Source organism: Canis lupus, chromosome 24 (assembly GCF_048164855.1).
Source record: "Canis lupus baileyi chromosome 24, mCanLup2.hap1, whole genome shotgun sequence".
Classification (NCBI taxonomy): domain Eukaryota; kingdom Metazoa; phylum Chordata; class Mammalia; order Carnivora; family Canidae; genus Canis; species Canis lupus.
In genome coordinates this window covers 13107089-13120765 of record NC_132861.1, presented here as the reverse complement: position 1 = coordinate 13120765, position 13677 = coordinate 13107089, and the positions used below count along the sequence as shown (strand labels likewise).

The 13677-nt window shown below is 34.6% G+C and overlaps 1 protein-coding gene across 8 annotated transcripts in view; it reads left to right on the top strand.

The window, feature by feature from the left end:
• Positions 1-13677, top strand: part of PAN3 (poly(A) specific ribonuclease subunit PAN3) — a 134261-nt gene that overhangs the window by 105210 nt on the left and 15374 nt on the right. For 6 of the 8 annotated variants that reach the window (XR_012016260.1, XM_072795649.1, XM_072795650.1 and 3 more), the window contains 6 exons: positions 2149-2310; positions 2571-2687; positions 2775-2876; positions 6776-6941; positions 8061-8151; positions 12646-12785. Coding sequence is in view for 7 of the 8 variants with exons in the window: in XM_072795649.1 (XP_072651750.1) it covers positions 2149-2310; positions 2571-2687; positions 2775-2876; positions 6776-6941; positions 8061-8151; positions 12646-12785 (778 nt within the window). In the remaining variant the exon portion in view is untranslated. The remainder of the gene's footprint in view (positions 1-2148; positions 2311-2570; positions 2688-2774; positions 2877-6775; positions 6942-8060; positions 8152-12645; positions 12786-13677) is intronic. The other 2 variants (XM_072795648.1, XM_072795646.1) reach the window with 1 other exon arrangement.

The following is a 13677-nucleotide window of genomic DNA, read 5'->3' as shown; positions in this document are numbered from 1 at the left end:
AACCCATATTTCATTAATATGGGTTCACTAATACATAGTAGTCACTCATTACATTTTTATTATTTTGAAAGTAATAACTTCCTCTTATTAAGTGCTCCTCATGAAGTAACCAGGAAACAATATTTATTCTTCATTTATATGTGGAAATTACACTGATCATTAAAATAAGAAATAAATGGGCAAAAGTTACAGCTATATTCCCTTGTGGGTATAACTCCCTTGTACTGCCTTTATTTCAAAAGACCTTGTTTTGAAAGTTAGATTGAATCAGTTGGGTTTTTTGTGTCCTATGGCCAAAATGCTTTCTAGGGGTTAAGAGCACAGGACTATAGAATCAGAGTCCTTAGTTTGCATATCCCAACTCTCTCTCTAGATGTCTGATACTTGTTTTCCTTACATATGAAATAGTTCTGTCTCAAATGGTTTCAAAAACTAAGAGATGGTGAATGTAAGAATTTAGCAGAGGTAAGAAGGGTCATTTTGAACCTGTCTTCTGGAATGACAGTTTTTCTTAATAGGATATTTCACATGTATTTAACAGTCATAAGTCAAAAATTATGGGTTGTGAGTTTTTTTTTAAAGATTTATTGCTGTTTTTAAAAAATTTTTATTTTTTAAGATTTCATTCATTTATTCATGAGAGACACATAGAAAGAGGCAGAGACATAGGTAGAGGGAGAAGCAGGCTCGCCATGGGGAGCCTGGTGCAGGACTCGGTCCCAGGACTCCGGTATCACAACCTGAGCTGAAGGCAAATGCTCAATTACTGTGCCACACAGGTGCGCCCCATATTGCTGTGTTTAAAAAATAGCATTAAACAGAAGTGTCTGGGAGGCTCAGTTGGCTAAGTGTCTGATTCTTTGATTTCACCTCAGGTCATGATTTCAGGGTCGTGAGATTGAGCCCTAGGTAGGTCTCTATGCTCTGTGTGGAGTCTGCTTAAGATTCTCTCTCTCTCTTCCGCTTCTCCCTCCCTCCCTCTCCACTTGCACATGTGTGTGCACTTGCTCTCTCTCTGATAAGAAATAGAAATTAAAAAAAAATAAAAAGCAAAAATAGTGTTAAACATATTTATTGTAACACCTTTGGCAAGTAAGGAATAGTGTAAAGAAGATAATAAAAATCCTCCCTCTCAGAGGTTACTGTTTTTGCTGTATTGCTTTCTAGATGATATTCTGTGCATATTCTGCATGTTCATTTAGCTTGCTTCTCATTTGAAATATCGTGAGTGCTCCTAAAGTCATTCAAGGCATTTAACAAAATGGAAGCTGTCCAACTGGAAAATATAATTTGATTGTGAAGCATTAAAAAACTGTTGTCATTTTGGATTGTAAAACTGATACATGTTCTAGAAAATAGCAATAAAGAAAAAAATTGCCTATACTCTATAGAGAAACCAGCCACTAAATACAGTTAGTCTTTATAAGAAATAAGTTGGGATTCAAGATAAACAGTTTTTTTAATGCCTAACCAGAGTATCCTGATCAAATTCCAATGCATTATCTCAGTTACTCTTAAATATAATTTTTCTTGCTTTGAGGAACATGAAAAGCATGATTGTAGAGTGGTTTTCATTTTCTTTTATATTTTGCTAGGAATTAAAGTTGTGCTATCATACGCCATGGTTGAAGGTTTTTATGGATTGCCATATTTATACATACACATACACACAGACATAGTATACATACCTACTTTCCAACTTAAAGTCATTTTGAATTTCTATACACTTTAAAAAACAAGAATTCATATGCTTAACACTGCTGTCTAAATATATTTTGTGCAAACTGTTTAAAGAAGCAAAATCTGACTTGATTTTTGTTCAGCATCAGAATTAGAAATGTTTAATATCTCTAAGTGATAACACAAATTGTTTCTAATAGCTGAGAAACAAAGAATTGTATTGTGGTATAAGAGATAAATGTTTTCGAGTATATGGAATCTGGTGGTTCTTTGGTTGTTTTATAATGACTATTTTTATTGATAGTGAAACCAGTTTGTTTTATAGAATTTTTATGAATGTTGACACTGTTCCAGAATTCAAAAATATGTTTTGATATCAGTGGTTTATGGTAGATTTGATTTCTTTATCACTCTGAGAGATTTATGAATATCAGCAAGTTAAAATTGTCGTCCTATGAATTACTCTAGCAGTCCCTACAGAAGTTGACAGCTACCATAGCCTGTTTCCTCTAGAACCACTGCCACCACCCAATCGGATACAGAAATCAAGTAATTTTGGATATATTACATCTTGCTACAAAGCTGTAAATAGCAAAGATGATCTGCCGTATTGCCTTCGGAGGATACATGGTAAGGAATATAAATTGCCCTCTTTTCAAAGGTATTATTGAGGCTAAGATTACTGAAACAGTCCTGCATATATTTATTTGCTTAATAACAAATTTAAAGGATAATAAATTTATTATTTCATTTGGAAATTAGTAGCTCATAAATGATACATAATATGGCTTTTCCTTCACATTTCTGATGGAATAAAGGGGAGATGTCATTTGTTTAGTAGAAAATTTTTTTTTCTTTTTTCTTTTTTTTTTAATTTTTTCTTTTTAAAGGTTTTCGTCTCGTTAACACAAAATGCATGGTATTGGTCGACATGTGGAAAAAAATTCAGCACTCCAATATTGTAACCCTGCGTGAAGTATTTACCACTAAAGCATTTGCGGAGCCTTGTGAGTAATTTGTACTTGTCTTTCTGCTTGTGGGCTTCATTATTTGAAGCTACATTGCAGTAATGAGTGTTTGTGTTTTATTTTAAGCTCTTGTGTTTGCATATGATTTCCATGCTGGAGGAGAGACCATGATGAGCAGACACTTTAATGACCCTAATGCCGATGCCTATTTTACAAAGAGAAAATGGGGTAAGAAAAAGATGCAAGCGTGCCATATTTGAAGTGATTTTGCTCTGTGGAAGAGTAGTTTGTATTTTAAAATGCATGTAAGGGATGCACCCAGGCGGGTGGCTTAGTTGTGTCTGCCTTCAGCTCAGGTCATGATCCTGGGATCCACCTGCATCTGCATGGGGCTCCCTGCTCAGTGGGGAGTCTTCTTCTCCCTTTCTCTCTGCCGCTCCCCCTGCTTGTGCGTGTGCTCTCTTCTCTCTCTCCATTAAATAAATAAATAGAATATTTAAAAATAAATAAATAAAAATACATGTAAACTTGTCTCCATAATCATTAGTGCATTTTAAAGAGAAATGTCTTAAAGAATTGAAGTCAGTCCATAGCAAGCTGAGAAATAGTGTATTGTTTGTATAGACTGAGATGAAGACAGAGTAGGAAAGACTTATGGAGGTGTCTGATTAAGATGAGAATATGATTTAAGTTTTTTCCTGTTAAGCATTTTTTTTCTTTTAAAAATACATTGTTTTCTTTAGAAAGATGGTTTGGAAAATGATGCCTATAGCTTCACTGCCCAAAGGACAACCATTACCAATTTCTTTCCAGTCTTGTTTTGTTTTGTTTTGTTTTTTGGTCTCCTGCCACACCGTTTCCTTTTCTTTTTTAAATTTTGTATCATTGCATCTTCCATTTATTTTAAATATTTTCCCCCTAAGTTTTATATTTTCTGAATATAATTTAATGACTCATAGTCCAGTGTAACTATATATCATTTATGAAATGATTTCCCTAAACAAATGCTTTTTTTTTAAAAGGTAGAACTCCATGTTATTTAAGGAATTAGTCTTTAAAATAAATTCTCTGCCAACTTTTCTTTTTTCTTTTCTTTTTGCCCCTTTCCAATATTTATAGTTTATAATACTGCAAAGGACCAAAATATTGTAATTATGTTCTAATAAATGTTTATTAAAGGGTAAAATAGCTTCAGAGTCAAAGGTCCATTTTGAGGTGTCTGTTAATTTATGTATTTAGGGAAGGAAAATGTATGTGTCTTTTTTTTTTGTTTGGGGACAGGAAAGAAGCATTGAATTTTTTAAAATGTTTTTTATTGAAGTAGTTGACAAACCGTTGCATTTTTTACTATGCCTTTTAATCTTGAATACATAGAGAAACTAAGGAGGAAGAATGATGTGAGTCCACATTATAGTATCTTTTGGGTTGTGACTCCTTTAAGGACTCTTAATAGTGGATAAAAATATATTACTTCTGTTTACTTGTAACTTTGCTTTCTGACAGTTGGAAGAAGAAAGCTGTGGTTACATGGCTGTTTCACGTTAAAAATCTGGTCATATGGTGTGGTCATTTTTTTTCCTTTTGCCATGTCATCTGTAGACACATACATTATTTTGTTGAAGGGGATGTGGTATAACTTTTCCAATGATGAATATAGCTGTAGTTGTTCAAGTGTATTTTAGTAGTAACACCTGTGAGATGACTGTTGGCTTTAATTTATAGCTGGGTTTCTCAACCTCAGCACTGTTGACATTTAGGGCTAGATAATTATTTTGTGGGAGCAAAATGATGTATTTTGTGATGTATTTTGTGCATTCCAGGATATTTAGCAGCCTCTACCCATTAGATGCCAGGAACAGGCCCCTTCTCCAGTAGTGACACCAAAAATATCTCCACACTTTGGCCAAATGTTACCTAGGGAGCAAAATCGACCCCTGTTGAGAACCACTGATTATAGCACGCCTTTCTAGTTTGGTTTTTTAATCTTTACTTTTGATGTTGACTGATTATTTGATATATTATGTTTACATTTTCATAGGAATCATTCCTTTTTTCTGATATTTGAAAGTATCATTTGAATGGTAGTACTTTCCCTGGACATACTTTAATAGAGGGCAAGCCTCTGTTTTCCTATTGTGAATATTAAAAGAAGAGAAAAAGAAGTGTGTATATAAACTTGGAGAGACACAGATGGAAGTCTAATGTTTTCTAATACTATTTAACTTAGTACAAAGTAAAAGATTACATGTAAGAAATATGCTAATTTAGAAAATGAGAATAATAACCATACCATACTGTTAGGGGTTGTGATAAGAGGCTTAAAATGCAATTAGATGGGTCAAGTAACCTCTGCTGCTGTTAACAATATAAAAGTTAAGACAGAATCTGGCACAGAATAAGCAGGCACTGTGTTTGCTATAAATACTCTTTTTCCGGGATCCCTGGGTGGCGCAGCGGTTTGGCCCCTGCCTTTGGCCCAGGGCGCGATCCTGGAGACCCGGGATCGAATCCCATGTCGGGCTCCCGGTGCATGGAGCCTGCTTCTCCCTCTGCCTGTGTCTCTGCCTCTCTCTCTCTCTGTGACTATCATAAATAAATAAAAATTAAAAAAAAAATACTCTTTTTCCTTATTACCACATTTATTAAATAGTTTTATTTAAACTCTTCAGGGCAGCCTGGGTGGCTCAGCGGTTTAGCACTGCCTTCAGCCCAGGGCCTGATCCTGGAGACGGGATCGAATGCCACGTTGGGCTCCCTGCATGGAGCCTGCTTCTCCCTCTGCCTGTGTCTCTGCCTCTCTCTCTCTCTCTCTCTCTCTCTCTCTGTGTCTCTCATGAATAAATAAATAAAATCTTAAAAAAAAATAAAAAATAAACTCTTCATAGTCATCTTTGATGATATCTTGGCATTTATCACTGGAGCCACTTTTTGAGTTATTTAATACTGTTTTCCAGGTCATATTATCTTCAGTCTTTCTAAGTTGAGGGAAAGCAGTTTTTGAATTTTCTTTTTGCTTTTCCTTGGAAATTTTATCCTAAGCCACAAATTTGCTATTTATTATTGTCACAATTAACCATTTACTGTGTTGCTTTTATGCCTAATTCACAAAAAAATTTGTTTACAGCCATAAGAACACTTGAATTTACAAGGTCATCTTCCTTGAAATAATGTAAAAATCTCTATTAAATTTATGTGGCTCCTTTTCCACTGATTTAAAATTAACAGTGACCCAGGAGATAGTGTCAAGAAGCACTTAAACAGGAGTTTGAGGGGAGCTTGGGTGGCTCGGTTAGTTAAGCACCCAACTCTTGATTCTGGCTCAAGTCATGATCTCAGAGTCATGAGATCGGGCTCTGCACTGGGCATGGAGCCCGCTTAAGCTTCTCTCTCTCCTTGTCTGTCTCCCTCTGCCCCTCCTTGCCCCTAATTCCCTCCCACCCCTTTCAAGCACATGTTCTCCCCCCCCACACACACACAAAGAACTAATATAATACAATCAAGATGATTACTGTCATAGTAGATCAAATTATTTTTATGTTTCATTATTAGACATGAATGATATTCATTGTTTTACATTTATATTTTTATGAGTTGGATACCATCCTGTCTAACTGATATGGCTGTAAGAGAGGAGGCTGGGAATTTGATGGAGAATAAGAAAACATTCAGCGTAATGATGGTAGAGACTTTTTATTTTTCTTCAAGCCACAAAATGAACAGTTCTCACCTGCTTGAACAATAATACAAGCTAGGATTATTTTAAGTAAAATAATCATCTTCACCATTCTTGTTTTTATTCAGAATTTACATTTATTTGATTCACAATTAAATATAAATTCTTTAAATAATTTTTTTTATTGTTCATTAATTACAATGGTCACAGAAAAGAGCACTTCAGTGAGAGCTCTGCTGCTAACAGTATAAAAGTATAATCTCAAATAGGAATTTGGGGTTTATCTCTTAATTTCTTACTAATAGACTAAACTTTTTTGTATAAATATGTAAATTGACAAGTTGTGCCATGATACATGAATTTATTTTTATTACTAATAATTTTGGTTTGGATGTTTAAGTCTTACAGTTGGTTGTTTAAAAGGTGTCATTTTTAAAATTTATTTGTTTTATAGGTCAACACGATGGACCATTGCCCAGACAACATGCAGGATTATTGCCAGAATCTCTCATTTGGGCATATATTGTCCAACTGAGTTCTGCATTGCGTACCATTCACACAGCAGGTTTGGCATGTCGAGTTATGGACCCAACAAAGATTCTGATAACCGGCAAAACAAGGTATTAGGATTTTGAGTTTTGTCTTCATTATTTGGCTATGACAGTTTAGTAAACAAAGCATAATGATTTGTTTTAATTCTACCTTTTCATATATTCCATCCAGAACAACTGCTGTGACTTTGAGTTCATTTGTAAGTTTTTAAAAAAAAGTTGAATTCTTAATAAAATGCCTGTTTATTAACCAAGAATCCTGTAAGGATTTGGGAGGTACATGTAGTTAGGTTTGGGAGAATATAGATGTAATATCAGTATACCTTTTCTATGTATAACCATGGTTCTCAGATTGTAGCATGAAACAGAATCACTGGAGGGCTCATTAATAACCACACATTATTGGGCTCTACCCTCAGAGTTCTCATCCAGTAAATCTAGAGTGGGGCCTGAGAATTTACTTTTACAAGTTCTTGGGTGATGCTGTTGTTGCTCACTGGTCCCCTGCTTTGAGAAATGCTGATACAAAGTGAAGTAATAAATAGCCCTTGACTTCACTAGAATTTTACTTGAATTACTGTAATTTTGAGAGTTATCTTGGACAGCATAATATAAAGAGCTCAAGATCTGGTACCTGGTTAGGTTACCTGGGTTCATCATATCTTAAGTCTATTTGTTGTCCTGAGCAAGTTCTGTAATTTCTATGTATGCAACAACCTTTTAAGACAGGTAGTATTATTATCTGTTCCACATTTATAAGGTACCTGTCTCATAAGGTTATAGACAGAATTGAATGATTAATACGTGTAAAATTGAATGATTAATACTTGTGAATGGTGCCTAATACATCTTCAGCAAATGTTAGAAAGCTAATTAGTTCTTTTTCATGAATAACTAATAAACAAACAGCTTGCTGTGGTGAAAAGGCCACTGGCCTGGTAGTCAGAGATGTGAGTTATAGGCCTGGGTTTATCAGTTTCCAGCTTCTATGGCCATAGGCTTATCATTTGGTATTTATGAGTCTTAATTTCCAAATCATCTCTAAAATGGTGTTTGATAGAGGTTACATGGGGTAGGATAGAAGGTTAGACTAGATAATATTCTGAGATCCTTCCTAATATGATAGGCAATGTTATTTTTTTTTAATCTCATTTTAATAGTTTTCTTTAAATTCTCTGGTCTTTGAAGGTTGCGAGTAAATTGTGTTGGAGTTTTTGATGTTTTAACATTTGATAACAGTCAGAATAATAATCCATTGGCATTAATGGCTCAATACCAGGTGAGTAAGAATGAACATGGATACTTATTTAATAACTTAAGGCTTGATTTTTTTTAAGACAAATTTTGTTTATTTTAAAGTATTTTGGGGTTTTAAGTCTAGATTCAATTTATTCTGGTGACGAAACGTGCCAGTTTTGAACATGTATTTCTTAATCACTGTGATGTGTGTATTGTAGAGCCCTTACAAGTTGAAATAGAGAGTTAGTGAGTATCAAAGACTAACTGTTCAAATGAAAATGTATTTCTGTGATGAGGAAGTTTGTCCTCAGCATAAATTAAAACAGATTAATCAGTTGAATAAATTATATTAAATGACATTTTCCCATTTTCACTCCTTTAATGTGTTAAAATCGTAACTGTTATTTTTACTTTTAGATATTGTCCAATTACCAATCCAAAAATTTTAGAAGTATTTTAAAAGGAATATTGTTGTGTTGCCTTTTTCAAAATAATTTTTTCTTTTGCATACTCACTTCTTGTATATAATCAGAATTTGGTTCTAATCTCATCATAATAATAGTGTAGATTTAGGCCCTGTTATGTTCTTAGCTGTTTATTTCATACTTCTTGATTAATATAAGGTATAGGAGAATAAGACCCTATCTCTGCAAGGAATGTTAAGCGTAGTTGCTTCTGCCTTGATTACTCTATGCAAGTAATGTGGCTGTGTAAAGTAAATCTTTCACGTCATTGAGTTCGTATTGCAGCACTTCACATTTTTTGGAGGATATGCAGGAGCCATTTTAAGACCATGTTAATTCTTTTTGTGTAAGAAATTTTTGGTGTTTCTGAACGTTTATTAACTTACAAAGGTTTGAAGTAAGGCCGAGTCTCTTAATTACATGAAGGAACAAGGAAAAAACACTGTACATTTTCATTGCCCTTCTCGTTTCAACTTCTTTTGTTTAAATCTTTGAAAGAAGATTTTAGTTTGCTTTACATTATAAGCCAAACATTCTGAACAAAAAGGAAAAGACAGAATGAGAAGTAGCATCTAAGTAGTGCCTGGTAATCCAATTCATATGTAAACCTCTTCTTTTGCTGCAGAACCAGAGACAGTACAGTTCCCAAGACTTAGAGCCACTCATCACATTGTGTGCAGACTTTTCACATCTTCCCCTCTGCTCCTGCCCAGCCAAACTTAGCAGCAGCCGAGCTGCCCTGGTTGGTAGCACCACCTAGTGGGCACCACACAGCAAGAAGAATTTGACTACTTTTTTTTTCCCTAGCAGCTGCTTTCCTTCTGCCTCAGAGGATTTGCTCCCTCTTTCTTATCTAGGGTGGTTGTTCTTAGCTACTTTCCTTCTTATCTTTCTAGACCTAGTGCCTAACTAATTGACTGAAAATTTTTCTTCTTAATCTCTGTGCTTCTAAAAGTCACTGATTATTGACTGAAGTACTAGTGATCTTCATATATCCAGGAAAATAACACCACATTTTTGAGGAGAAAGTAGACATTATTTAGAACAAGTGCTATCTAACTCTATTGCAAGTATCCGGAAACCCCATGCCCACATTAAAAAATGAAACACCTTACAGTTTTGTTTTTTTACAAGTACGGTTTTAAGCTATTTCATTCTTCTCTATTATGAATAGAGTAATTTTTTTAAATTACTAGCATAAGACTAGTTTGATTTTAGTTTCCTGTATCATAGCAGTATTATTTTCCCTTTTTTCTTTGCAAATGTACATTATTTCAGTTATGTTAGAGGTTGTGTAGTAACCTTGAAAAAGAACTCTTTTTAAGAAAAAGTAATCCCAGAGTTCCTAATAGACAACTCTTAAGTAAGGTTTTGGGGCAACTGATTGATAAGTTAGGAATTGCCTTTGTTCATAAACTCAGGCTGCTTTCAACCAATTGTCACCTTCCCTTTATTTTCTAGCAGTAAAGGATATCTCAGGTTTTCTTTTTTTTTTTTTTTTCCTTAATTTTTTGGGGGGTGGGTGATGTATGTATGGAAGATTTTTCATATAGTTTATAGTAAGGTAAAGGAGAGAATTAAAGATAGTCCCAGTGGGGGATTGTGATTTTACAGAGAAGAGGGTACATGAGAAAGGAGTGCATTGTTTCTTGTAGTCTATTTTTCATAGTCTGTTTCAGACACGTGAATAGAGACTGACTTTCAGTAAAGTGGACATAAGTAGAGCCATAGATAGAATCAGAGAAAAATCAAGAAATCAAGAATCAGGAAGAAACTGAAAATGAGTGGGGGGAAAACCTCCAGAATGCAACAAATGGGGGGAAAAACCAGATGGAGGTAAGAAGCAAAATAACAAATGGAAAATTATTTAGCTGGCAAATAAGGAAAGGAGAGTTACTGAGCTTTTATGATGTTAAACTCTCTTAATTAAGCAGGACTTCATTAACCTCTTAGTTAAAAAAAAATCAGTTCTGATTTGATCTGGATTATGTGACATGTATACTTTATTTCTAAAAGTGGGCATTCCCACCTTGAGTCAGCTTTAGAAAGATGGTGGGGTGTACTCAAAATCAGATATTCTTATTTTAAAAACCATCCAGTCCTTCAGTTATTTTGGACTTTTGTTTTCCTGTCTCATAATAGGGAATACTGATATGTTCTAGGTGGGGTTTTAGTTATAGCATCAATTCAGGGTGGAGCTAAACTGAAAATCCTGTTGTTTTAAGGGTTGGGAGGAGGCTATGTTGGTATATGCTGCTCAAATACTTGGTAACTAGTAGCAATCTTCAGTTCACTTTGCTGAGGATATGAAATTGAACCACTTACAGAAATTTATATTTAGCATTTACATGTACTGATTTCTCTTGACCCACATTTTTATGGTTTCATTACTATAACTTGGAATGTTTTACATGACCTTAAGAATGATTTGAGGGGAATTCTTCTTGAATTTGTTCATGGCAGTGCCCTCTGGAGAACAGAAATGATGGCAGCAGTACTAGTGCTCTCTCCCATGCCACCTCCCCTCCTGCCTTTCTGGGCTCCTAACTCTGTACCATAAATGAAGTTGCAAAAAGTTTCTTTACATGAATCCTTGGCATCTCTTATCCTGATAGATTCAAAGTAGTTTTTCAAATTTGTTTTTCCACTGGTTGTAGGATCTCATGTTCAAGATGTCAGATTTACAAATGCTAGTTTTGGGTGAACTTTTGAATTTGGATTTTTTGATGTTATTTTAGTAATGGCGTTTGACTTCTTTATGCTTTATTATTTGGGTAAAATGTCATTAAGGTTAGCTGTGTATACTGCTAAAAAGTCTCATTAGTGACTGCCTTGAAATATTCTCCCTATTTTGTAACTATAGCATTTATAAGCATTCCCCAAAATCAGTGGTTCTCAACCCTGGCTTCATACCAGAACTCCTGTGGGAACTTTCAAAAATACTGATAATACCCAGATCTTACCCCAGGCTGGTAACACCAGAATTGGGATAAAGGGATTGTCACAGGATGATTTGTTTGTTTAAGCTCCACAGGTAATTTTAATGTATAGCTAGATTTGAAAACTCTTTATACTAAACCATTATTCAGTAAATATATTCAGTAATTCAGATCAGGTCTCAGATATTGGAGATTTATAGAAGTTTTCTGTTGAAATTACTTTAGATTGATTATATTTAACTCTGAGCTATTCCATTCTCCTAGGCATATAATTATTAATAGTTACCTGCCAGAAAAGGGCCACTTGGAATAACCATTCTGTTTTCTGTAGTTAAAATAGGATTACATAGAGAGCTTATCCCAACTCAGCTAGCTGTCTTTTGAAAATCCTTTTAGAAGGAAAGCTTCAGAATGGTAAATTTTAAAAAATAGATAGATAGATAGATACATACATACATACATACATACATACGTACCAGGTGGTTACAGAGCTCTCAAAGATCTGTTATAATATGAGGAAAAATTGTCTATTTGGAAACCAGGGCAGGCAGGATATCATTAGGTTTTGCAGCATTTTTGATGTTCTAAAAACCATACTCTGCAATCAGGTAATGGTTATGGTGTGTTTGGAATAATGGAACAACTTTTCTTCAAATAATTCTTCAGACTCCCACTGTATTTTGGGTATAAAGGAAAGTGAAAAGGGGGCATATTATAAATTGTAATGATCATTGTAAAGTGAGTATTTAGTAACCAGCCTTAAATTTCTTATAATAATGTCAGGTCTGTCTAAATAAAAAAAAAGTTTTTTAAATTAAATTTTAAAGTAGCAATCCTATAATTGGCATATGAATTGTTTAGAGTAATATTTCTTGGAAGTACATTCATCAGAATTATTTGGGTGCTTTAAAAATGTTGGGCCTGCTCACCCAGACCTACTGAATGAGAATCTGTGGTGGAGAGGCTCAGAAATCATCTTAAAGTTCCCAGGTGACTCTGAGCACCAGTATTTGAGAACTCTGTGCTGGGAGTTCTGCAGCTTTTTTGTAAAGGTGCTGGCAGTAGTGGCAGTGTATTACATTTGTACCTATAAAATAAAAATTAAAAGTTATATTTATTTTTTCATGTCAGCAAGCAGATCTGATATCATTAGGAAAAGTTGTGTTGGCTTTGGCTTGCAACTCTTTGGCAGGAATTCAGCGAGAGAATTTACAGAAAGCCATGGAACTGGTGACAATCAACTACTCTTCTGACCTGAAGAATCTGATTTTGTAAGTTTTATTATGCAATTAAGTGTATATAATGATCGTATAAGAAGATAGCTTTTTCTTAAAGGCCTTTTAATAGTGTTTCTATTTTAGTTCTTACTATTCAAAATCAGGCAGAACAGTTAAACCACTTTTAATTTCTTTATTGTTAGGTATATATTTCTTTGAATAAATTCATATAAATGAGCTTAGTTACCAGTGTTTTAAACATTTGGCCAAAGGGTACTTCAAAAGCTGCATTGGTATTCACTAGTTACATACGAGCTTTTAAGTTTAAATTAATTAAAATAAAATAAAACAAATCAATTCTTCACCTGCACTAGCTGCATTTCAAGAGCTCAAAAGCTACATGTGGTTTCTGGCTAATATATCCTGCATCATCTCAGAAAGTTCTGTTAGACAGTGCTGCCTTAGAGAGTAATCAGTATATCTGTGAAAGCTGTCATAAATAAACAGATGCAATCTAGTTGTAGATTCTATGGCCAAAACATCCAGTCCAGAAAGCATGTTTGTACAGGTCCCTTTGCTTCTACTCCCAGTATCTTCAGACTCCCAAGAAGTCCTCAAGTATAGGCTTGAAATTAATTTGACTTAGGAGAACCCCACTCTGGAGTACTGTCAGCAGTACTCTAGATAGGACCTTTCCTGACTAAGATACATCTAACATTGGAGAATTCCAGACAGTGGACAACCATAATTCTTATTCTAAGTTATTCTAGAGAACAGATGCTAGGATATCTCTTGCCATTTTTCCTATTCTGTTCTAGAAGCAGTTGGAGCATATTGATCCTTATCAGTGTCTTAGTTTTCAGTTATTCCTGTGTAGTCTTGGATGATTCATTTTCTTTTTGGGCTAGCCCTGGATATGGAATTGAGAGATAGAGGATGGAGCTGC